Source organism: Oncorhynchus nerka, linkage group LG10 (assembly GCF_034236695.1).
Source record: "Oncorhynchus nerka isolate Pitt River linkage group LG10, Oner_Uvic_2.0, whole genome shotgun sequence".
Taxonomy (NCBI): Eukaryota; Metazoa; Chordata; class Actinopteri; order Salmoniformes; family Salmonidae; genus Oncorhynchus; species Oncorhynchus nerka.
The window spans coordinates 102692553-102719900 of record NC_088405.1 but is presented as its reverse complement, the minus strand read 5'-3'; the positions used below and the strand labels follow the sequence as shown (position 1 = coordinate 102719900).

The 27348-nt window shown below is 45.4% G+C and overlaps 1 protein-coding gene across 4 annotated transcripts in view; it reads right to left on the bottom strand.

Moving 5' to 3' along the window:
• Nucleotides 1–319: 319 nt before the first annotated feature.
• Nucleotides 320–27348, bottom strand: part of alg9 (ALG9 alpha-1,2-mannosyltransferase) — a 67176-nt gene continuing 40147 nt past the window's right edge. For all 4 annotated transcript variants that reach the window (XM_065024027.1, XM_065024028.1, XM_065024030.1 and 1 more), the window contains 6 exons: nucleotides 27109–27263; nucleotides 26211–26340; nucleotides 20922–21069; nucleotides 19694–19823; nucleotides 9855–9982; nucleotides 320–690 (listed from right to left, as the gene is read on the bottom strand). In XM_065024027.1, the coding sequence (XP_064880099.1) occupies nucleotides 567–690; nucleotides 9855–9982; nucleotides 19694–19823; nucleotides 20922–21069; nucleotides 26211–26340; nucleotides 27109–27263 (815 nt within the window). In that variant the 3' untranslated portion in view covers nucleotides 320–566. The remainder of the gene's footprint in view (nucleotides 691–9854; nucleotides 9983–19693; nucleotides 19824–20921; nucleotides 21070–26210; nucleotides 26341–27108; nucleotides 27264–27348) is intronic.

Genomic DNA, 27348 nt, shown 5'->3' with positions numbered 1-27348 from the left:
CTCCTCTCTACTGTCCTGTTCCCATCATCAAACTTTCTCCCCCAGTCCCCCTCTTCTCCTCTCCTTCCTGTTGTTACTGTTCAGGATACTGTATATCTTCTGTTCACTTTTATTTATACTACTACTGTTATTCAATTTTACTTTATAGTTTAATGATTGTACTACTGTAATTAATTACTGCATTGTTGGGGAAGAGCTTGCAAGAAAGGTATTTCATTGTCCTTGTACACGGGACAATAACATTTGAATAGATAACAAGGAAATGAGAACTATGGTTAAAGTGTGTGTACTCCCTAAATAAAGGTATCTGAACTCAGTCTGTTTTACTTAGAGGTTTTTATTCTCCAATTAAAGTCTCGTACACTCGCTCTCTGACACACACACCTTACGCTATCACACATGTCAACATCACTTTCAAACATTTGATGGTCAGGACATGTCTCTTTCACACTCACATGACTTATGTTCTTAAAGGGTCAGAAATCTTTAAAACACCCATCCCACCCAGAGGAATGAGTGGAGATGTGTGGGGTGGAGGGGGAACAGGGCAGACTTCGGATCAGAGGTCAGGCATGGCTGCGTTTGCGAGGCTGCTTTGGTCGTCGTGGTTTCAAGATGACGTATCGTGTGTATGTGGTGTGATGCTCAGAGAGGAAGGGAATGAAGAACGCTCTGAACAGAGGAGACGACCTGAGAGAGAGGGAGAGGACAGAGGAGGAAGAGGACAGAGGAGAGAGAGAGACAGAGGACAGAGGAGAGCGAGAGAGGAGAGAGAGGAGAGGAGAGAGAGGACAGGAGGAGAGAGAGGAGAGAGAGGACAGGAGAGAGGGAGAGGACAGGAGGAGAGGACAGAGGAGGAGAGAGAGGACAGGAGAGAGGGAGAGGAGAGGACAGAGGAGGGAGAGGACAGAGGAGGAGAGAGAGGACAGAGGAGGAGGAGAGAGAGGACAGAGGAGGAGAGGACAGAGGACAGAGGAGGAGAGAGAGGAAGTAAATATCACATTACCATTATATTTACTGCTGTCACACATTTAACCTCTCATTGTATGTGTCTAAATTAAAGAACAAACCAGTAAAAAGTTGACACCTACTCATTCAAGGGTATATATACTCATTCAAGGGTACATATACTCATTCAAGGGTATATATACTCATTCAAGGGTATATATACTCATTCAAGGATATTTCTTTATTTTCACTATATTCTACATTGTAAAATAATAGTGTAGACATCAAAACTATGAAATAACACATATGGAATCATGTAGTAACCCAAAAAAAAGAAGGAAAAAAAAGAAATTAAAATGTGAGATTCTCCAAAGTAGCCTCTCTCAACCAGTTTCATGAAGTAGTCACCTGGAATACATTTAAATTTACAGGTGTGCCTTGTTAAAAGTTAATTTGTGGAATTTATTTCCTTCTTCGTGCATTTGAGCCAATCAGTTGTGATGTGACAAGGAAGCGGTGGTATACAGAAGATAGCCCTATTTGGTAAAAGACTAAGTCCATATTATGGCAAGAACAACTCAAATAAGCAAAGAGAAAAGGAGTTTATTGTGGACTACAGGAAAAGGTGGGCCAAACAGGCCCCCATTAACATCAACAGGGTTGTAGTGGAGAAGGTCGAGAGTTCTATTTTTCTAACTTAATTGAGGAAAATAAGAACAATCCGAAATTCCTTTTTGATACTGTCGCAAAGCTAACTAAAAAGCAGCATTCCCAAGAGAGGATGACTTTCACTTTAGCAGTGATAAATTCATGAACTTCTTTGAGGAAAATATTATGATTATTAGAAAGCAAATTACAGACTCCTCTTTAAACCTGCGTATTCCTCCAAACCTCAGTTGTCCTGAGTCTGCACAACTCTGCCAGGACCTAGGATCAAGAGAGACCCTCAAGTGTTTTAGTACTATATCTCTTGACACAATGATGAAAATAATCATTGCCTCTAAACCTTCAAGCTGCATACTGGACCCTATTCCAACTAAACTACTGAAAGAGCTGCTTCCTGTGCTTGGCCCTCCTATGTTCAACGTAATAAACGGCTCTCTATCCACCGGATGTGTACCAAACTCAATAAAGTGGCAGTAATAAAGCCTCTCTTGAAAAAGCCAAACCTTGACCCAGAAAATATAAAAAACTATCGGCCTATATCGAATCTTCCATTCCTCTCAAAAATTTTAGAGAAGGCTGTTGCGCAGCTGCCTTCCTGAAGACAAAGAATGTATACGAAATGCTTCAGTCTGGTTTTAGACCCCATCATAGCACTGAGACGGCACTTGTGAAGGTGGTAAATTACATTTTAATGGCATCAGACCGAGGCTCTGCATCTGTCCTCGTGCTCCTAGACCTTAGTGCTGCTTTTGATACCATCGATCACCACATTCTTTTGGAGAGATTGGAAACCCAAATTGGTCTACACGGACATGTTCTGGCCTGGTTTAGATCTTATCTGTCGGAAAGATATCAGATTGTCTCTGTGAATGGTTTGTCCTCTGACAAATCAACTGTAAATTTCGGTGTTCCTCAAGGTTCCGTTTTAGGACCACTATTGTTTTCACTATATATTTTACCTCTTGGGGATGTTATTCGAAAACATAATGTAAACTTTCACTGCTATGCGGATGACACACAGCTGTACATTTCAATGAAACATGGTGAAGCCCCAAAATTGCCCTCGCTAGAAGCATGTGTTTCAGACATAAGGATGTGGATGGCTGCAAACTTTCTACTATTAAACTCGGACAAAACAGAGATGCTTGTTCTAGGTCCCAAGAAACAAAGAGTTCTTCTGTTGGATCTGACAATTAATCTTGATGGTTGTACAGTCGTCTCAAATAAAACTGAAGGACCTCGGCGTTACTCTGGACCCTGATCTCTCTTTTGAAGAACATATCAAGACCATTTCGAGGACAGCTTTTTTCCATCTACGTAACATTGCAAAAATCAGAAACTTTCTGTCCAAAAATGATGCAGAAAAATTAATCCATGCTTTTGTCACTTCTAGGTTAGACTACTGCAATGCTCTACTTTCCGGCTACCCGGATAAAGCACTAAATAAACTTCAGTTAGTGCTAAATACGGCTGCTAGAATCCTGACTAGAACCAAAAAATGTGATCATATTACTCCAGTGCTAGCCTCTCTACACTGGCTTCCTGTCAAAGCAAGGGCTGATTTCAAGGTTTTACTGCTAACCTACAAAACATTACATGGGCTTGCTCCTACCTATCTCTCTGATTTGGTCCTGCCGTACATACCTACACGTACGCTACGGTCACAAGACGCAGGCCTCCTAACTGTCCCTAGAATTTCTAAGCAAACAGCTGGAGGCAGGGCTTTCTCCTATAGAGCTCCATTTTTATGGAACGGTCTGCCTACCCATGTCAGAGACGCAAACTCGGTCTCAACCTTTAAGTCTTTACTGAAGACTCATCTCTTCAGTGGGTCATATGATTGAGTGTAGTCTGGCCCAGGAGTGGGAAGGTGAACGGAAAGGCTCTGGAGCAACGAACCGCCCTTGCTGTCTCTGCCTGGCCGGTTCCCCTCTTTCCACTGGGATTCTCTGCCTCTAACCCTGTTACAGGGGCTGAGTCACTGGCTTACTGGGGCTCTCTCATGCTGTCCCTGGGGGGGGTGCGTCACCTGAGTGGGTTGATTCACTGTTGTGGTCAGCCTGTCTGGGTTGGCGCCCCCCCTTGGGTTGTGCCGTGGCGGAGATCTTTGTGGGCTATACTCGGCCTTGTCTCAGGATGGTAAGTTGGTGGTTGAAGAAATCCCTCTAGTGGTGTGGGGGCTGTGCTTTGGCAAAGTGGGTGGGGTTATATCCTTCCTGTTTGGCCCTGTCCGGGGGTGTCCTCGGAAGGGGCCACAGTGTCTCCTGACCCCTCCTGTCTCAGCCTCCAGTATTTATGCTGCAGTAGTTTGTGTCGGGGGGCTAGGGTCAGTTTGTTATATCTGGAGTACTTCTCCTGTCCTATTCGGTGTCCTGTGTGAATCTAAGTGTGCGTTCTCTAATTCTCTCCTTCTCTCTTTCTTTCTCTCTCTCGGAGGACCTGAGCCCTAGGACCATGCCCCAGGACTACCTGACATGATGACTCCTTGCTGTCCCCAGTCCACCTGGCCATGCTGCTGCTCCAGTTTCAACTGTTCTGCCTTACTATTATTCGACCATGCTGGTCATTTATGAACATTTGAACATCTTGGCCATGTTCTGTTATAATCTCCACCCGGCACAGCCAGAAGAGGACTGGCCACCCCACATAGCCTGGTTCCTCTCTAGGTTTCTTCCTAGGTTTTGGCCTTTCTAGGGAGTTTTTCCTAGCCACCGTGCTTTTACACCTGCATTGCTTGCTGTTTGGGGTTTTAGGCTGGGTTTCTGTACAGCACTTTGAGATATCAGCTGATGTACGAAGGGCTATATAAATAAATTTGATTTTGATTTGATTTGATTCAAAGTTCCTTGGTGTCCACATCACCAACGAACTATCATGGTCCAAACACACCAAGACAGATGAGAAGAGGGAACAACACCACCCTTTCCCTTTTAGGAGACTGAAAATACTTGGCATGGGTCCCCAGGTTCTCAAAAAGTTCTTCAGCTCCACCAGAGAGCATCCTGACTGGTTGCATCACTGCCTGGTATGGAAACTGCTTGGCATCTGACCGTAAGGCGCTACAGAGGGTAGTGCGTACGGCCCAGTTGATGGCAGGGGCCAAGCTTCCTGCCATCCATACTAGGTGGTGTCAGAGGAAAGCCCATAAAATTGTCAAAGACTCCAGTCACCCAAGTCATAGATTGTTTTCTCTGCTACCGCAGAGCGGTACCGGCGCGCCAAGTCTTGGACCAAAAGGCTCCTTAACAGCTTCTAACCCCAAGCCATAAGACTGCTGAACAATGAATGAAATGGCCACCTGGACAATTTACATTGACACCCCCTCCATGTGTTTTGTACACTGCTGATACTTGCTGTTTATTACCTATGCATAGTCACTTCACCCCCACCTACATGTACAAATGACCTCTATCCTGTACCACCGCACATTGACTACCCCGTACATAGCCTCCACATTGACCGGTACCCCTGTATATAGCCTCCACATTGACTCGTACCCCTGTATATAGTCCACCGGTACCCCCCTGTATATAGTCTCCACATTGACTCGGTACCGGTACCCCCTGTACATAGCCTCCACATTGACTCGGTACCGGTACCCCCTGTACATAGCCTCCACATTGACTCTGTGCCGGTACCCCCTGTATATAACCTCCACATTGACTCGGTACCGGTACCCCCTGTACATAGCCTCCACATTGACTCGGTACCGGTACCCCCTGTATATAGCCTCCACATTGACTCGGTACCGGTACCCCCTGTACATAGCCTCCACATTGACTCTGTACCGGTACCCCCTGTACATAGCCTCCACATTGACTCTGTACCAGTACCCCCTGTACATAGCCTCCACATTGACTCGGTACCGGTACCCCCTGTACATAGCCTCCACATTGACTCGGTACCGGTACCCCCTGTACATAGCCTCCACATTGACTCGGTACCGGTACCCCCTGTACATAGCCTCCACATTGACTCGGTACCGGTACCCCCTGTACATAACCTCCACATTGACTCGGTACCGGTACCGGTACCCCCTGTACATAGCCTCCCCCTGTATATAGCCTCCACATTGACTCTGTACCGGTACCCCCTGTACATAGCCTCCACATTGACTCGGTACCGGTACCCCCTGTACATAACCTCCACATTGACTCGGTACCGGTACCCCCTGTACATAGCCTCCACATTGACTCTGTACCGGTACCACCTGTATATAGCCTCCACATTGACTCGGTACCGGTACCCCCTGTATATAGCCTCCACATTGACTCGGTACCGGTACCCCCTGTATATAACCTCCACATTGACTCTGTACCGGTACCCCCTGTATATAGTCTCCACATTGACTCTGTACCGGTACCCCCTGTATATAGCCTCCACATTGACTCTGTACCGGTACCCCCTGTATATAGCCTCCCCATTGACTCTGTACTGGTACCCCCTGTACATAGCCTCCACATTGACTCGGTACTGGTACCCCCGTACATAGCCTCCCCCTGTACATAGCCTCCACATTGACTCGGTACCCCCTGTACATAGTACCCCCCTCTGTACCATAGCCTCCACATGCCTCCACATTGACCGGTACCCCCTGTATATAACCTCCACATTGACTCTGTACCCCCTGTACATAGCCCACATTGACCTGTACCCCCTGTATAGCCTCCACATTGACTCTGTACCGGTACCCCCTGTATATAGCCTCCACATTGACTCTGTACCGGTACCCCCTGTATATAGCCTCCACATTGACTCTGTACCGGTACCCCCTGTATATAGCCTCCACATTGACCCCGGTACCCCCTGTATATAGCCTCCACATTGACTCTGTACCGGTACCCCCTGTATATAGCCTCCACATTGACTCTGTACCGGTACCCCCTGTATATAGCCTCCACATTGACTCTGTACCGGTACCCCCTGTATATAGCCTCCACATTGACTCTGTACCGTAATACCCTGTACATACCTCCCCTGTATATAGCCTCCACATTGACTCTGTACCGGTACCCCCTGTATATAGCCTCCACATTGACTCTGTACCGGTATACCCCCTGTATATAGCCTCCACATTGACTCTGTACCGGTACCCCCTGTATATAGCCTCCACATTGACTCTGTACCGGTACCCCCTGTATATAGCCTCCACATTGACTCTGTACCGGTACCCCCTGTATATAGCCTCCACATTGACTCTGTACCGTACCCCCTGTACATAGCCTCCACATTGACTCGGTACCCCTGTACATAGCCTCCACATTGACTCGGTACCCCTGTACATAGCCTCCACATTGACTCGGTACCCCTGTATATAGCCTCCACATTGGTACCCCCCTGTATATAGCCTCCACATTGACTCGGTACCGGTACCCCCTGTACATAACCTCCACATTGACTCTGTACCGGTACCCCCTGTATATAGCCTCCACATTGACTCTGTACCTGTATATAGCCTCCCCCTGTACATAGCCTCCACATTGACTCTGTACCGGGTAGCCTCCCCCCTGTACATAACCTCCACATTGACTCTGTACCGGTACCCCCTGTACATAGCCTCCACATTGACTCTGTACCCCCGTATATAGTACCACCTGTATATAGCCTCCACATTGACTCGGTACCGGTACCCCCTGTATATAGCCTCCACATTGACTCGGTACCGGTACCCCCTGTATATAACCTCCACATTGACTCTGTACCGGTACCCCTGTATATAGTCTCCACATTGACTCTGTACCGGTACCCCCTGTATATAGCCTCCACATTGACTCTGTAGCCTCCACATTGGTACCCCCTGTATATAGCCTCCACATTGACTCTGTACCGGTACCCCTGTATATAGCCTCCACATTGACTCTGTACCGGTACCCCCTGTACATAGCCTCCACATTGACTCGGTACCCCCGTATATAGCCTCCACCCTCTGTACATAGCCTCCACATTGACTCCACATTGACTCTGTACCGGTACCCCCTGTATATAACCTCCACATTGACTCTGTACCTGTACATAGCCTCCACATTGACTCTGTACTGCCCCTGTCTATAGCCTCCACATTGACTCTGTACCGGGTACCCCTGTCCACATTGACCCTGTATATAGCCTCCACATTGACTCTGTGCCGGTACCCCCTGTACATAGCCTCCACATTGACTCTGTACCCCCTGTATATAGCCTCCACATTGACTCTGTACCGGTACCCCCTGTATATAGCCTCCACATTGACTCTGTACCGGTACCCCCTGTATATAGCCTCCACATTGACTCTGTACCGGTACCCCCTGTATATAGCCTCCACATTGACTCTGTACCGGTACCCCCTGTATAAAGCCTCCACATTGACTCTTGTTATTGTATTATTTTTTACTTTTGTTTATTTGGTAAATATTTTCTTAACTCTTTCTTGAACTGCACTGTTGGTTAAGGGCTTGTTAGTAAACATTTCACGGTAAAGTCTACACATGTTATATTTGGCGCACGTGACAAATAAAGTTTGATTTGATGAAGGTCAATCTGGCAATCCGGAAAATTTTAAGAACTTTGAAAGTTCCTTCAAGTGCAGTCGCAAATACCATGAAGTGCTATGATGAAATTGGCTCTCATAAGGACCGCCACAGGAAAGGAAGATCCAGAGTTACCTCTGCTGCAGAGGATAAGTTCATTAGAGTTACCAGCATCAGAAATTGACACTGTCTGTGATTTATTTAGAATTCAAGCACACTTAACCAGCATGGCTACCACAGAATTCTGCAGTGATACGCCAATCACCTGACCTCAACCCAATTGAGATGGTTTGGGATGAGTTGGAACGCAGAGTGAAGGAAAAGCAGCCAACAAGTGCTCAGGATATGTGGGAAATCCTTCAACTGTTGGAAAAGCATTCCAGGTGAGGCTGGTTGAGAGAATACCAAGAGTTTGCAAAGCTGTCATCAAGGCAAAAGGGACTTTGAATAAAATCAAATATAAAATATATCTAGATCTGTTTAACACTTTTTTGGTTACTACATGGCTCCATATGTGTTATTCCATAGTTTTGATGTCTTCACTATTATTCTACAACATTGTTACATTACAGCCTAGTCATTTTAATAATGTTTACATACTGTGTTACTCATCTCATATGTAAATACTGTATTATATTCTACTGTATTTACTAACTATTTTGGTTTCATCTGACCATATGACATTCTCCCAATCTTCTTCTGGATCATCCAAATGCTCTCTAGCAAACTTCAGACGGGCCTGGACATGTACTGGCTTAAGCAGGGGGACACGTCTGGCACTGCAGGATTTGAGTCCCTGGCGGCGTAGTGTGTTACTGATGGTAGGCTTTGTTACTTTGGTCCCAGCTCTCTGCAGGTCATTCACTAGGTCCCCCCGTGTGGTTCTGGGATTTTTGCTCACCGTTCTTGTGATCATTTTGACCCCACGGGATGAGATCTTGCATGGAGCCCCAGATCGAGGGAGGTTATCAGTGGTCTTGTATGACTTCCATTTCCTAATAATTGCTCCCACAGTTGATTTCTTCAAACCAAGCTGCTTACCTATTGCAGATTCAGTCTTCCCAGCCTGGTGCAGGTCTACAATTTTGTTTCTGGTGTCCTTTGACAGCTCTTTGGTCTTGGCCATAGTGGAGTTTGGAGTGTGACTGTTTGAGGTTGTGGACAGGTGTCTTTTATACTGATAACAAGTTCAAACAGGTGCCATTAATACAGGTAACGAGTGGAGGACAGAGGAGCCTCTTAAAGAAGAAGTTACAGGTCTGTGAGAGCCAGAAATCTTGCTTGTTTGTAGGTGACCAAATACTTATTTTCCACCATAATTTGCAAATAAATAAATTAAAAATCATACAAATGTGATTTTCTGGATTTTGTTTCTCATTTTGTCTGTCATAATTGAAGTGTACCTATGATGAAAATTACAGGCCTCTCATCTTTTGAAGTGGGAGAACTTGCACAATTGGTGGCTGACTAAATACCTTATTTACATACAGTGGGGCAAAAAAGTATCTGTTTTTATTTTGAGAACATTTGCAAAAACTTCTAAAAACCTGTTTTCGCTTTGTCATTATGGGGTATATTGTGTAGATTGATAAGGGGAAAAAAACATTTTCCTAATTTTAGAATAAGGCTGTAACATAACACAATGTGGAAAAGGGAAGGGTTCTGAATACTTTCCAAATGCACTGTGTGTATAAATATATATCTATCATCTATATATCTCATGTCTGTTTGTACCTGGCAGCGTTTAGGAAGGGTTTCGATGCGATGACGCTCCAGTCTGTGTTGTCAGCGTAGCGCGGCTCTCTGGGTGCTGAGGTCTCTAGGTCCAGATCCACAAGGTAATGGCACTGACGCACGTCCACCTGAAACAACAACACAACCAGAAGCTCTGTTGGAATCACTTTTACAGGAATGATGGAGTCCATCCAAATCATTTTGGCTACTGGACTCTGTCCACGCTTTTCAAGGCTGTGTTGAGAGATTGATTTGTCAATGATTCAAGCCCAGCTTAGATAATCCCTACCATTGTGTCGCTGAGTTGTCATAATGCTTCATTAAATGTACATTATACCAGGGGTGTTGGTAGACACAATGTAAGTAACCTAATGTGTGCCCCTCTTAACTGCCCTGAATGCCTCTGCTGTTGTATGCAGTAATCATGTGCCTATGAACCAGAGTTATACTGTTAACACTGAGGAGGTGTGTCCTAGTAGGAAGACCACTGAGGGGGTGTGTCCTAGCAGGAAGACCACTGTTAACACTGAGGAGGTGTGTCCTAGTAGGAAGACCACTGTTAACACAGAGGAGGTGTGTCCTAGACCACTGTTAACACAGAGGTGTGTCCTAGACCACTGTTAACACAGAGGAGGTGTGTCCTAGTAGGAAGACCACAGAGGAGGTGTGTCCTAGTAGGAAGACCACTGAGGAGGTGTGTCCTAGTAGGAAGACCACTGAGGAGGTGTGTCCTAGTAGGAAGACCACTGAGGAGGTGTGTCCTAGTAGGAAGACCACTGAGGAGGTGTGTCCTAGTAGGAAGACCACTGAGGAGGTGTGTCCTAGTAGGAAGACCACTGAGGAGGTGTGTCCTAGTAGGAAGACCACTGTGTGCAGCTCCCCCTGCACTATCAGCTCAAACATAAATAACATTGTCAGACCTACTTCTGACAAGCCTCCAAGTAAAGCAGTGAAAACAATAAAGCAACCCAGAAGTGCTAAAAATAGCCCATATTAACATATGTAGCCTAAGATACAAGGGTCATGAAGTCAATAACTTACTAGTAACAAATGACACTCATATTCTGTCATTTGCATCTTTCTTTTGGTGTTTTTCAGTCAGTAGAAAGGTCTCTTTAGTGTCCTAAGTTTTCATGTCTGTAAGCTGTTAGTGTCTTAACGATCCGTTCCACAGGTGCTTGTTCATTAATTGTTTATGGTTCATTGAACAAGCAGGGAAACAGTGTTTAAACCCTTTACAATGAAGATCTGTGAAGTTATTTGGATTTTTATGAATTATCTTTCTAACCCTAACCCTGAATTTATATGGAAAAGAAGAAACTGCACTGGGCCGGAAGTTTCCGGGAGAGAGATGGACTTTGGATTATTAATGGGACAAGGACGTGAGGCGGAAAGCTGGAGATATACATCTTACAAACTAGGCGTGGACTTCCATTTACAATTACAAGATGACAGACTGAGAATTGGATTGATTAAGTGAAGTTTAGGAAACGCAAAAAAACGTGTGGCCATTCTTCCCCAAGCTCCTGACTGAGATAAAGGTATGTAGAAAATGAGCATTAACCACCGGTGTAGTAATGGGTGCTGTGACCATTCTTCCCCAAGCTCCTGACTGAGATAAAGGTATGTAGAAAATGAGCATTAACCACCGGTGTAGTAATGGGTGCTGTGACCATTCTTCCCCAAGCTCCTGACTGAGATAAAGGTATGTAGAAAATGAGCATTAACCACCGGTGTAGTAATGGGTGCTGTGACCATTCTTCCCCAAGCTCCTGACTGAGATAAAGGTATGTAGAAAATGAGCATTAACCACCGGTGTAGTAATGGGTGCTGTGACCATTCTTCCCCAAGCTCCTGACTGAGATAAAGGTATGTAGAAAATGAAAATGAGCATTAACCACTGAGATAAAGGTGAAAATAGTAATGGGTGCTGTGACCATTCTTCCCCAAGCTCCTGACTGAGATAAAGGTATGTAGAAAATGAGCATTAACCACCGGTGTAGTAATGGGTGCTGTGACCATTCTTCCCCAAGCTCCTGACTGAGATAAAGGTATGTAGAAAATGAGCATTAACCACCGGTGTAGTAATGGGTGCTGTGACCATTCTTCCCAAGCTCCTGACTGAGATAAAGGTATGTAGAAAATGAGCTGTTAACCACCGGTGTAGTGAGCATTAACCACCGGTGTAGTAATGGTGTGGACCATTCTTCCCAAGCTCCTGACTGAGTGTAGAAAATGAGCATTGTGACCATTCTTCCCCAAGCTCCTGACTGAGATAAAGGTATGTAGAAAATGAGCATTAACCACCGGTGTAGTAATGGGTGCTGTGACCATTCTTCCCCAAGCTCCTGACTGAGATAAAGGTATGTAGAAAATGAGCATTAACCACCGGTGTAGTAATGGGTGCTGTGACCATTCTTCCCCAAGCTCCTGACTGAGATAAAGGTATGTAGAAAATGAGCATTAACCACCGGTGTAGTAATGGGTGCTGTGACCATTCTTCCCCAAGCTCCTGACTGACTGAGATAAAGGTGTTGTGACCATGTGAGATAAAATGAGCATTAACCACCGGTGTAGACCATTCTTAATGGGTGCTGTGACCATTCTTCCCCAAGCTCCTGACTGAGATAAAGGTATGTAGAAAATGAGCATTAACCACCGGTGTAGTAATGGGTGCTGTGACCATTCTTCCCCAAGCTCCTGACTGAGATAAAGGTATGTAGAAAATGAGCATTAACCACCGGTGTAGTAATGGGTGCTGTGACCATTCTTCCCCAAGCTCCTGACTGAGATAAAGGTATGTAGAAAATGAGCATTAACCACCGGTGTAGTAATGGGTGCTGTGACCATTCTTCCCCAAGCTCCTGACTGAGATAAAGGTATGTAGAAAATGAGCATTAACCACCGGTGTAGTAATGGGTGCTGAAAATGACCATTCTTCCCAAGCTCCTGACTGAGATAAAGGTATGTAGAAAATGAGCATTAACCACCGGTGTAGTAATGGGTGCTGTGACCATTCTTCCCCAAGCTCCTGACTGAGATAAAGGTATGTAGAAAATGAGCATTAACCACCGGTGTAGTAATGGGTGCTGTGACCATTCTTCCCCAAGCTCCTGACTGAGATAAAGGTATGTAGAAAATGAGCATTAACCACCGGTGTAGTAATGGGTGCTGTGACCATTCTTCCCCAAGCTCCTGACTGAGATAAAGGTATGTAGAAAATGAGCATTAACCACCGGTGTAGTAATGGGTGCTGTGACCATTCTTGAGCATTAACCACCGGTGTAGTAAAGCTCCTGACTGAGATAAAGGTATGTAGAAAATGAGCATTAACCACCGGTGTAGTAATGGGTGCTGTGACCATTCTTCCCCAAGCTCCTGACTGAGATAAAGGTATGTAGAAAATGAGCATTAACCACCGGTGTAGTAATGGGTGCTGTGACCATTCTTCCCCAAGCTCCTGACTGAGATAAAGGTATGTAGAAAATGAGCATTAACCACCGGTGTAGTAATGGGTGCTGTGACCATTCTTCCCAAGCTCCTGACTGAGATAAAGGTATGTAGAAAATGAGCATTAACCACCGGTGTAGTAATGGGTGCTGTGACCATTCTTCCCCAAGCTCCTGACTGAGATAAAGGTATGTAGAAAATGAGCATTAACCACCGGTGTAGTAATGGGTGCTGTGATTCTTCCCATTCTTGAGCATTAACCCCCAAGACCATTCTTCCTGACTGAGATAAAGGTATGTAGAAAATGAGCATTAACCACCGGTGTAGTAATGGGTGCTGTGACCATTCTTCCCCAAGCTCCTGACTGAGATAAAGGTATGTAGAAAATGACTAGAGATTCTTAAGCTCCTGACTGAGATAAAGGTATGTAGAAAATGAGCATTAACCACCGGTGTAGTAATGGGTGCTGTGACCATTCTTCCCCAAGCTCCTGACTGAGATAAAGGTATGTAGAAAATAGAAAATGAGCATTAACCACTGAGATAAAGGTATGTAGAAAATGAGTGTAGTAATGGGTGCTGTGACCATTCTTCCCCAAGCTCCTGACTGAGATAGAAAAGGTATGTAGAAAATGAGAGATAAAGGTATGTAGAAAATTAACCACCGGTGTAGTAATGGGTGCTGTGACCATTCTTCCCCAAGCTCCTGACTGAGATAAAGGTATGTAGAAAATGAGCATTAACCACCGGTGTAGTAATGGGTGCTGTGACCATTCTTCCCCAAGCTCCTGACTGAGATAAAGGTATGTAGAAAATGAGCATTAACCACCGGTGTAGTAATGGGTGCTGTGACCATTCTTCCCCAAGCTCCTGACTGAGATAAAGGTATGTAGAAAATGAGATAAAGGTATGTAAGAAAATGAGCATTAACCACCGGTGTAGTAATGGGTGCTGTGACCATTCTTCCCAAGCTCCTGACTGAGATAAAGGTATGTAGAAAATGAGCATTAACCACCGGTGTAGTAATGGGTGCTGTGACCATTCTTCCCCAAGCTCCTGACTGAGATAAAGGTATGTAGAAAATGAGCATTAACCACCGGTGTAGTAATGGGTGCTGTGACCATTCTTCCCAAGCTCCTGACTGAGATAAAGGTATGTAGAAAATGAGCATTAACCACCGGTGTAGTAATGGGTGCTGTGACCATTCTTCCCCAAGCTCCTGACTGAGATAAAGGTATGTAGAAAATGAGCATTAACCACCGGTGTAGTAATGGGTGCTGTGACCATTCTTCCCCAAGCTCCTGACTGAGATAAAGGTATGTAGAAAATGAGCATTAACCACCGGTGTAGTAATGGGTGCTGTGACCATTCTTCCCCAAGCTCCTGACTGAGATAAAGGTATGTAGAAAATGAGCGGTGTAGTAATTACCATTCTTCCCCAACTGACTGAGATAAAGGTATGTAGAAAATGAGCATTAACCAGTAATGGGTGCTGTGACCATTCTTCCCCAAGCTCCTGACTGAGATAAAGGTATGAAAATAGAAAATGAGCATTAACCACCGGTGTAGTAATGGGTGCTGTGACCATTCTTCCCCAAGCTCCTGACTGATGGGTGTTGTGACCATTCTTCCCCAAGCTCCTGAGATAAAGGTATGTAGAAAATGAGCATTAACCACTGAGATAAGGTATGTAGAAAATGAGCATTAACCACCGGTGTAGTAATGGGTGCTGTGACCATTCTTCCCCAAGCTCCTGACTGAGATAAAGGTATGTAGAAAATGAGCATTAACCACCGGTGTAGTAATGGGTGCTGTGACCATTCTTCCCCAAGCTCCTGACTGAGATAAAGGTATGTAGAAAATGAGCATTAACCACCGTGTGTAGTAATGGGTGCTGTGACCATTCTTCCCCAAGCTCCTGACTGAGATAAAGGTATGTAGAAAATGAGCATTAACCACCGGTGTAGTAATGGGTGCTGTGACCATTCTTGCTCCTGACCATTCTTCCCCAAGACCATTCTTCCCCAAGCTCCTGACTGAGATAAAGGTATGTAGAAAATGAGCATTAACCACCGGTGTAGTAATGGGTGCTGTGACCATTCTTCCCCAAGCTCCTGACTGAGATAAAGGTATGTAGAAAATGAGCATTAACCACCGGTGTAGTAATGGGTGCTGTGACCATTCTTCCCCAAGCTCCTGACTGAGATAAAGGTATGTAGAAAATGAGCATTAACCACCGGTGTAGTAATGGGTGCTGTGACCATTCTTCCCCAAGCTCCTGACTGAGATAAAGGTATGTAGAAAATGAGCATTAACCACCGGTGTAGTAATGGGTGCTGTGACCATTCTTCCCAAGCTCCTGACTGAGATAAAGGTATGTAGAAAATGAGCATTAACCACCGGTGTAGTAATGGGTGCTGTGACCATTCTTCCCCAAGCTCCTGACTGAGATAAAGGTATGTAGAAAATGAGCATTAACCACCGGTGTAGTAATGGGTGCTGTGACCATTCTTCCCCAAGCTCCTGACTGAGATAAAGGTATGTAGAAAATGAGCATTAACCACCGGTGTAGTAATGGGTGCTGTGACCATTCTTCCCCAAGCTCCTGACTGAGATAAAGGTATGTAGAAAATGAGCATTAACCACCGGTGTAGTAATGGGTGCTGTGGACCATTCTTCCCCAAGCTCCTGACTGAGATAAAGGTATGTAGAAAATGAGCATTAACCACCGGTGTAGTAATGACTGCGATGGGGAAATGATTCATGGGTTAAATTAGTGGGTTGATGGAAAGTTATTATTATTATTTAAATTGTCTTGATATAAGTTTGAAGACCATTAGAAAATAATTAGCCTTGAAGTATATGACATTTGTTTAAGGGGAATTCCTTTGGTATTGGAATGAATAAGAGTACTGTTGTAACTCAGTGGACTCCTTTTACACCTTCCTAAATGTTTTAAAATCTACAAGGACTGTAGACTGTACTTTTACAAACGTATAACTAAGCTACTGACTGAAGGAGTTATGACTGATTTGGAACAATACCATTTTCTGTCCGCCTGCTTGTGAAGTGGTGGCAGTATTAGTACCAACTAACCTTTGCTTCACAACACTACCGGTAAAGATTCTAGAATTCTATGTTTTAAAAGTTAATGATTTGAGCTGCCCCCCCCACACACACAGGTCTGTTTCTAGTCTGCCCCCCCCACACACACACAGGTCTGTTTCTAGTCTGCCCCCCACACACAGTCTGTCCCCTGAGATACATGTAGTACCACCGGTGTAGTAATGGGTGCTGCACTTCCCCAAGCACACAGGTCTGTTTCTAGTCTGCCCCCCACACACACACAGGTCTGTTTCTAGTCTGCCCCCACACACACACAGGTCTGTTTCTAGTCTGACCCCCCTCACACACACATGTCTGTTTCTAGTCTGCCCCCCACACACACACAGGTCTGTTTCTAGTCTGTAGAGAAGGCCTGTGTACAAAATGTTGATGTAACTGATTCCTGGTTTTCAAGTGAGTTGACACAGGTAGTAAGAATACCTGAAATCTCAGGAATTTAATTGATGTAGTGAGAATTGAGTTGACAGATGATATTTGGAATTTAATTTAAGCGAACCAAATTAAAATAAGCCTGGAATTAGTTAATTGATTGATTGCTGTTAAGACATTTAAATACCGTTAAAGGGGTACCCCATTAATGAATGTGTGGACACACATGAATGAGTGCATCGTGAATTCATGTTTCACACTAATGTCACCCATGGCCACAAGATGGAGATGAAGGACAAGATCAAGTCCTGAGGGTTTGCAGCCACTTGACAAACGTTTTAGCCCTTTTTGTTTGTGAAAACGTGCCAACTAACTGTCCATGTCGTTCATGCTCTCATTTCACAGGCACAGACTGCTCACTTCAGCCCAGCAAGGCTGCTCCATTACCACAATGTGCTGTGAACAATGTCTCATGTCACACTGAAGCACTGAGCGTCCTAAACCCTGCCACTCTTTACCAACTGATGATGATGGTGAGCCCTATGATTGTGCTGTCTGAGTTGAGCAGGTCTGTGAGCCACGCCCCGATTTATCTGATGTGAATTAAATGCTGATTTGGAACTATTTGTTGATGGTTCCGCTCAAAAATCACCACAAGGTGAACCATTCGTGGCTTATGCAGTACCTACAGCTGCCACTAGCTTAGAAAGTGTTAAACTACCACCTCATCTGTCAGCTCAGGCTGCAGAATTGTTTGCTCTTACTAGAGCATTGATTTTGGCTAAGGGTAAAACTGATACGATTCATACTGACAGGTCATTTGGAGTTGTGCATGACTTCGGAATGCTCTAGAAGCAACGTGGGTTCCTCACCTCATCTGGTAAGACAATTTCACATTCTAAATTGGTTGAAAACTTGGAGGCTATTTTGTTGCACTTCCTTTCTCTGTTAAAACCTCTCTGGGATATGTGGGATGCTAACGTTAACTATTCATGAAAATCGCAAATGAAATGAAATCAATATGCTAGCTCTCAAGCTTAGCCTTTTGTTAACAACACTGTGATCTCAGATTTTCAAAAATATGCTTCTCAACCATAGCATTTAGCGTTTAGCATTAGCATTTAGCGTTAGCATCAGCAGGCAACATTTTCACAAAAACCAGAAAAACATTCAAATAAATAATTTACCTTTGAAGAACTTCGGATGTTTTCAATGAGGAGACTCTCAGTTAGATAGCAAATGTTCAGTTTTTCCTGAAAGATTATTTGTGCAGGAGAAATCGGTCCGTTTTCTGCGTCATGTTTGGCTACCAAAAAACCCTGAAAATTCAGTTATAAAAACGCCGAACTTTTTCCAAAATAACTCCATAGTATCGACTGAAACATGGCAAACGTTGTTTAGAATCAATCCTCAAGGTGTTTTTCTACAGATCTCTTCAAAGATATATCGTTCGTGGAAGCGTGTTTTCCCCTCTGTATCCCATGGGAAAATGCATGCAGCTGAGAATTACGCACCAATTTAGACAAAGGACACCGGGCGGACCCCTGGCAAATGTCTCTTATGGCCAATCTTCCAATGATATGCCTACAAATACGTCACAATGCTGCAGACATCTTGGACGAACGGCAGAGAGCATAGGCTCCTTCACGATGTTTAAAATCAATCCTCTGGTTGTTTTTGTCATAAATAATCAATGATATTTAAACTGGACAAAAGCTTTGTGAATAGGAAAGGAGAAACAAGAAAGGCCGATCAGGCGAATGGCTGATGAATGGAAATTTCCACTGGCCACTGATTGAAAGTGCTGTATCTCCCTCATTTTTCAGAGTAAAAGACTGAAACGATGCCTAAAGACTGGCCACATGTAGAGGAAGCCACAGAGCCCGTGGACTGGATCCTAAGTCTTTGTATGGTGGATAGGCTTTCAATGGAAAAACAGCCTTTCAAAATAATAGTACTTCCATGTTGGATTTTCCTCAGGTTTTCGCCTGCCATATCAGTTCTGTTACACTCACATACATTATTTTAACAGTTTTGGAAACTTTAGTGTTTTCTATCCAAATCTACTAAATTATATGCATATCCTAGCTTCTGGGCCTGAGTAGCAGGCAGTTTAATTTGGGCATGCTTTTCATCCGGACATCAACATACTGCCCCCTACCCTAGTGAAGTTAAAAACATGTTTTTCTTTACAGGATATATCTGACCTGCAGTCTACTGCTGGGCCAATGGAATTTGGCATTTGACGCTTTAAAAAAAGACTAAGAATGAAAGTGGGAGTCTATGGGCCTTAGGCATAGGCTATTCACAATCACAGCTTTATGAGAGGTGCATATTAAGAGACGATGAGGCAAATCAAGTTCTGAAGACGGTACACTTCGCTTCTGTCCAGCCCACGATTTATAACCTAACTCATGACACACAACCTAGGCTTCAACGGTAAGACAGCCCGTTCCTCATCAGGTGACTCAACTTTGTTCCATCATGACCACACAGACACACCTGTTCCATGCTGAAGCTCCACCACAAAGGAATTACTGGAAAAGATCTGCCTCTACTTCAGTTGAGCCACTTTGCCCAGGCTTTCAACAACATTATCTTTCAACATATTTCTTTTTTATACCATCGTATATCACAATGTTTTATTGAGTACATAACCACCATATTACAAAGGTTGACATCTCCCAACCCTACTTTGTACGTGACAAATAAAAGTTTATTTGATTTAAGTAAATTTAAAACTTGATGGCTTTACTCAATACAAGTAGTATTTTACTGGGTGACTTTCACTTGAGTCATTTTCTATTAAGGTATCTTACCTCTTAAGTATGACAATTGGGTACTTTTTAAACCTCTGTCAACACACCCGCCACACAACAGAGGTCAGAGACTCACGTATCTTGTTGGTTCCTCCAGGTTCTGGTCGTTCATGTGGGCGGGGATAGTTTGAGTAGCAAATGGGCCGTCAGCGTACGGCTGGGGCAGCTGCCCTCTGAACTCTGATTGGATGAACTGCAGCTGCCAGCTGAAGAGAGGGCGGAGTCACACACTGGCATTCTAACACAATGAAATCAAGAACACTCAGAAACCGAAAGCCTTGTGGAAAGCTGCTATAGACCACTCAGAAACCTAAAGCCTTGTGGGAAGCTGCTATAGATGACACAGAGACACTCAGAAACCTAAAGTCTTGTGGGAAGCTGCTATAGACCACACAGAGACACTCAGAAACCTAAAGCCTTGTGGGAAGCTGCTATAGACCCCACAGAGACACTCAGAAACCTAAAGCCTTGTGGGAAGCTGCTATAGACCACACAGAGACACTCAGAAACCTAAAGCCCATTATTGTGGGAAGCTGCTAGACCACACAGAGACACTCAGAAACCTAAAGCCTTGTGGGAAGCTGCTATAGTCCACACAGAGACACTCAGAAACCTAAAGCCCATTATTGTGGGAAGCTGCTAGACCACACAGAGACACTCAGAAACCTAAAGCCTTGTGGGAAGCTGCTATAGACCACACAGAGACACTCAGAAACCTAAAGCCTTGTGGGAAGCTGCTATAGACCACACAGAGACACTCAGAAACCTAAAGCCTTGTGGGAAGCTGCTATAGACCCCACAGAGACACTCAGAAACCTAAAGCCTTGTGGGAAGCTGCCATAGACCACACAGAGACACTCAGAAACCTAAAGCCTTGTGGGAAGCTGCTATAGACCACACAGAGACACTCAGAAACCTAAAGCCTTGTGGGAAGCTGCTATAGACCCCACAGAGACACTCAGAAACCTAAAGCCTTGTGGGAAGCTGCTAGACCACACAGAGACACTCAGAAACCTAAAGCCTTGTGGGAAGCTGCCATAGACCACTCAGAAACCTAAAGCCTTGTGGGAAGCTGCCATAGACCACACAGAGACACTCAGAAACCTAAAGCCTTGTGGGAAGCTGCCATAGACCACTCAGAAACCTAAAGCCTTGTGGGAAGCTGCCATAGACCACTCAGAAACCTAAAGCCTTGTGGGAAGCTGCCATAGTGCTAAGTCAGTATCTAGATAATATGTGTGAAATGCTAGACAATGTATGTGGTATCAACAAAGAGACACTCAGAGAGAGCGAGAAAGACTGACTTGTTGGGCAGCAGAAAGCTGGAGGGGAACCGGTACCACTCTTTCCCAACACAGACACTGACGGGCCGGCCCTTTGGGACCGCGTGGAGAGTCGGGTCTCGGGAGATACGGTGGAACTCTGGGTACAGATCCAGTGGCGCGTGGTAGCCTGGAGGGATAAAAACACACATATTCAAGGGTTTTTCATTTATTTTGACTATTTTCTACATTGTAGAATAAAAGTGAAGACATCAAAACTTTGAAATAACACATATGGAATCATGTAGTAACCAAAAAAGTGACAAACAAATCTAAATATATTTTATATTTGAGATTCTTCAAATAGCCACCCTTGATGACAGCTTTGCAGTTTGGCCAGCTCTAGGAAGAGTCTTGGTGGTCCCAAACTTCCATTTTAAGAATGATCGAAGCCACGTTGTTCTTGGGGAACTTCAATGCTGCAGAAATGTTTTGGTACGTTAAAAGGGTGTCCTGACTCTCTGTGGTCTGTGGTACCCTTCCCCAGATCTGTGTGTCGTCACAATCCTCTCGGAGCTCTACGAACAATGCCTTCAACTCATGGCTTTATTTTTGCTGACATGCACCGTCAACTGTGGGACCTTATATAGACAGATGTGAGCCTTTCCAAATCATGTCCAATCAATGAAATTTACCACAGGTGGACTATAATCAAGTTTATTTAACCAGGTAAGTTGACTGAGAACACATTCCCATTTACAGCAACGACCTGGGGAATAGTTACAGGGGAGAGGAGGGGGATGAATGAGTCAATTGGAAGCTGGGGATGATTAGGTGGCCATGATGGTATGAAGTCCAGATTGGCAATTTAGCCAGGACACTGGGGTTAACACCCCTACTCTTATGATAAGTGCCATGGGATCTTTAGTGACCACAGAGAGTCAGGACACCCGTTTAACGTCCCATCCGAAAGACGGCACCCTACATAGGGCAATGTCCTCAATCACTGCCCTGGGGCATAGGGATATTTTTTTTAGACCAGAGGAAAAGGTGCCTCCTACTGGCCCTCCCAAATTGTAGAAACATTTCAAGGATGATCAATGGAAACAGGATGCACCTGAGCTGAATTTCGAGTCTCATAGCAAAAGGTCTGAATACTTACGTAAATAAGGATTTTATTATTTTTTATAAATTTGAAAAAGAAAAATATATATATATATTTTTACTTTGTCTTTATGAGGAATTTTGTGTAGATTGATGAGAAAAAAAAACAACAATTTAATACATTTTAGAATAAGGCTGTAAAGTAACAACATTTTGAAAAGGGAAGGGGTCTGAAGACTTTCCAAATATTGTTCATAGTTTTCTCCCAGGCAATTAAAAAAAATCAGATGTGTTTTATGCATCGACAAGGACTCAGAACATCCAGTTTCGTTGTTCCTGTAGTTAAGTATTCAGAGTAAAAAAACAAAAGATCAAAAACCAAGAAAATAAAACTGAGAAAACAGAATTTGGCAAAAAGTATTAATATTAACATAATTTAGTGTTTCCAATTGGCAATTACAGTCTTGCCCCATCGCTGCAACTCATCTACGGACTCGGGAGAGCCATGCCGTCCTCCGAAACACGACCCTGCTCGCCCATCGCTGCAATGCTTCTTGATACACTGCTCGCTTAACCCTTGTGGCCAGCCGGACCATTGTGCCGGAGGAAATACCGTCCAACTGGCGACCGGGGTCAGCTTGCAGGCACCCGGCCCGCCACAAGGAGTCGCTAGAGCAAGATGGAACAAGGAGATCCCTCCCCTAACCCGGGACAATGCAGGGCCAATTGTGCGCCGCCTCATGGGTCTCTCGGTCACGGCTGGAAGAAAAAATGAAGACCCCTGCCCTAGTCACTGTGTGGAGACTCCTGACCCCAGGCACTGTGTGGAGACCCCTGACCCCTGCCCTAGGCACTGTGTGGAGACCCCTGACCTAGTCACTGTGTGGAGACCCCTGACCCCTGCCCTAGGCACTGTGTGGAGACCCCTGCCCCCTGCCCTAGGCACTGTGTGGAGACCCCTGCCCTAGGCACTGTGTGGAGACCCCTGCCCTAGACACTGTGTGGAGACCCCTGCCCTAGACACTGTGTGGAGACCCCTGCCCTAGGCACTGTGTGGAGACCCCTGACCCCTGCCCTAGACACTGTGTGGAGACCCCTGCCCTAGGCACTGTGTGGAGACTCCTGACCCCTGCCATAGTCACTATGTTGAGACCCCTGACCCCTGCCCTAGTCACTGTGTGGAGACCCCTGACCCCTGCCATAGTCACTATGTGGAGACCCCTGACCCCTGCCCTAGTCACTGTGTGGAGACCCCTGACCCCTGCCCTAGTCACTGTGTGGAGACCCCTGACCCCTGCCATAGTCACTGTGTGGAGACCCCTGACCCCTGCCCTAGTCACTGTGTGGAGACCCCTGACCCCTGCCCTAGGCACTGTGTGGAGACCCCTGACCCCTGCCCTAGACACTGTGTGGAGACCCCTGACCCCTGCCCTAGACACTGTGTGGAGACCCCTGCCCTAGGCACTGTGTGGAGACCCCTGACCCCTGCCCTAGACACTGTGTGGAGACCCCTGCCCTAGGCACTGTGTGGAGACCCCTGACCCCTGCCCTAGGCACTGTGTGGAGACCCCTGACCCCTGCCCTAGGCACTGTGTGGAGACCCCTGACCCCTGCCCTAGGCAATGTGTGGAGACCCCTGACCCCTGCCCTAGTCACTGTGTGGAGACCCCTGACCCCTGCCCTAGTCACTGTGTGGAGACCCCTGACCCCTGCCCTAGACACTGTGTGGAGACCCCTGACCCCTGCCCTAGACACTGTGTGGAGACCCCTGCCCTAGGCACTGTGTGGAGACCCCTGACCCCTGCCCTAGGCACTGTGTGGAGACCCCTGACCCCTGCCCTAGTCACTGTGTGGAGACCCCTGACCCCTGCCCTAGTCACTGTGTGGAGATCCCTGACCCCTGCCCTAGTCACTGTGTGGAGACCCCTGACCCCTGCCCTAGTCACTGTGTGGAGACCCCTGACCCCTGCCATAGTCACTGTGTGGAGACCCCTGACCCCTGCCCTAGGCACTGTGTGGATACCCCTGACCCCTGCCCTAGGCACTGTGTGGATACCCCTGCCCTAGGCACTGTGTGGATACCCCTGCCCTAGGCACTGTGTGGAGACCCCTGACCCCTGCCCTAGTCACTGTGTGGAGACCCCTGACCCCTGCCCTAGGCACTGTGTGGATACCCCTGACCTAGGCACTGTGTGGAGACCCCTGCCCTAGGCACTGTGTGGATACCCCTGCCCTAGGCACTGTGTGGAGACCCCTGACCCCTGCCCTAGTCACTGTGTGGAGACCCCTGCCCTAGGCACTGTGTGGAGACCCCTGACCCCTGCCCTAGTCACTGTGTGGAGACCCCTGCCCTAGGCACTGTGTGGAGACCCCTGACCCCTGCCCTAGTCACTGTGTGGAGACCCCTGCCCTAGGCACTGTGTGGAGACCCCTGACCCCTGCCCTAGGCACTGTGTGGAGACCCCTGACCCCTGCCCTAGGCACTGTGTGGAGACCCCTGCCCCCTGCCCTAGGCACTGTGTGGAGACCCCTGCCCTAGTCAATGTGTTGTCCACTGTCACGGTTGGCGTTTCTAGACTAAGATTCCATCACAACCTCATACTTTAATTTTCAAAACATTATTTTGTGTATGCCTGCATGTATGTTTATGTACAGTTAAAGTCAGAAGTTTACATAAACTAGTTTTAATGACTTCAACCACTCCACAAATTTCTTGTTAACAAACTATAGTTTTGGCGAGTCAGTTACTGTAGGACATCTACTTTGTGCATGACACAAGTAATTTTTCCAACAATTGTTTACAGACAGATTATTTCACTTATAATTCACTGTATCACAATTCCAGTGGGTCAGAAGTTTACATACACTAAGTTGACTGTGGCTTTAAACAGCTTGGAAAATTTCAGAAAATGATGTCATGGCTTTTGAAGCTTCTGATAGGCTAATTGACATCATTTGAATCAATTGGAGAGCTTCTGATAGGCTAATTGACATCAATTGAATCAATTGGAGAGCTTCTGATAGGCTAATTGACATCAATTGAGTCAATTGGAGGTGTACCTGTGGATGTATTTCAAGGCCTACCTTCAAACTCAGTGCCTCTTTGCTTGGCATCATGGGAAAATCAAAAGAAATCAGCCAAGACCTCAGAAAACAAATTATAGACCTCCACAAGTCTGGTTCATCCTTGGGAGCAATTTCAAACGCCTGAAGGTACCACGTTCATCTGTACAAACAATAGTACACAAGTCTAAACACCATGGGACCACGCAGCCGTCATACCGGCTTGGGGCGGCGGCAGGGTAGCTTGGGGCGGCAGGGTAGCCTAGTGGTTAGAGCGTTGGACTAGTAACCCGAAAGGTTGCAAGTTCAAATCCCCGAGCTGACAAGGTACAAATCTGTCATTCTGCACCTAACTCACTGTTTCTAGGCCGTCATTGAAATTAAGAACTTGTTCTTAACTGACTTGCCTAGTTAAATAAAGGTAAAATAAAAAAAATACCGCTCATGAAGGAGATGCATTCGGTGTCCTAGAGATGAACGTACTTTGGTGCGAAAACAACAGCAAAGGACCTTGTGAAGATGCTGGAGGAAACAGGTACAAAAGTATCTATATCCACAGTAAAACGAGTCCTATGTCGACATAACCTGAAAGGCCACTCAGCAAGGAAGAAGCCACTGCTCCAAAACCACCATAAAAAAGCCAGACTACGGTTTGCAACTGCACATGGGGACAAAGATCGTACTTTTTGGAGAAATGTCCTCTGGTCTGATGAAACAAAAATAGGCCAATATGACCATCGACCATTTCCATGCTGTTTAGAAGGCACTGTCAAGTGTAGGTAAACTTCTTACCCCTTGGAATTGTGATACAGTGAATTATAAGTGAAATAATCTGTAAATAATTGTTCGAAAAATTACTTGTCATGCACAAAGTAGATGTCCTAACCGACTTGCCTAAACTATAGTTTGTTAACAAGAAATTTGTGGAGTGGTTGAAAAACTAGTTTTAATGACTCCAACCTAAGTGTATGTAAACTTCCGACATCTACTGTATGTATGTATGTATGTGTGCTTGTCTGGACCTCTGAACAGGGCTACTGATCTGGACAGAGACATCTACTGTATGTATGTATGTATGTGTGCGTGTCTGGACCTCTGAACAGGGCTACTGATCTGGACAGAGACATCTACTGTATGTATGTATGTATGTATGTATGTCTGGACCTCTGAACAGGGCTACTGATCTGGACAGAGACAGCAGAGTGAAGAGGATCAGGGTTCCCACAGCCAGCCAGTTAGACGACACCGTGTAGTGTTCTAGACGATACCGCTGGAACAGGAAGTGGTAACACTTCTACAAAACACAACACAGGAAACACTTGATCAATACACAGGAAACACTTGATCAATACACAGGAAACGGATGTCTTTATCCATTGTCTGACGTCGGATAGAGCGACGGCCGTCTGCATCGATTGGTCTGTTAACTCGCAAACACTCATGGGAATAGATGAAAGGTAGTTAGGCGTCAATACAATGTCACAACATTACCAAGGTGACATCGTCTAATGAACCACCTTTCATCCTCAAAAGAGTAGCTGTTCTGCTGACAGCTTTCTGCTGTGTTATCGAGTTGGCCAAATGTTCCAAAGTAACGAGGCACAGTGCCAGCTGTCAGAGTCAGATACATGCTGATTTCTGAGAACAGCCCCCCACAACTTTGGTGCCGTACAACTTCATCAACAAGCTGGCAACCTAGTAAACGTAATGGCCATTCAAACAAACTAGCAGTAACCTTCTAACTGGAACAAGTTTGCTCTGCTGATCAAGCACGGTTGATTGAGATAGTTTGCCTGATGAATTTGTACTGCACCAAAGTAATAGGACTGTTCTCAGAAATCAGTTGGTTTGCGTAGTTGTCTGCCGGTGTCCCATAGCTACGTTAGTCATTGGAGACTGCAGTGATTTTCAGAAGGTAAGAACTAGCGTTAGGCTGATGAACAAAAATCTAGATTTTTAGAGATGAGCTCCACGATTTGCCAGACAGGATCCTGGCGCTACTTGTCGGAAGAAAATGGTCTTTAACAGCAAACTATGTGTCTGTCTATGTGTGTGTGTGTACCTGTAGTGAAGACAGTGCTATGGCCCCTGCCAGACAGATGAGAGGGTAGATGGGGAACAGGAAACGTTCCTCTTTATGAGGTCTGGTGAAGAAAACCAGCATCCACAGGTACATAGGAGACAGAGTCAACCAATATGGCTTTCCCAGGTTCTGCACTGTAAAACACACACACACTATGTTAGAGTAAAGAAACATTTATTGGAAATGTTAAGATTTTACATTTATTATTGAATATACAGT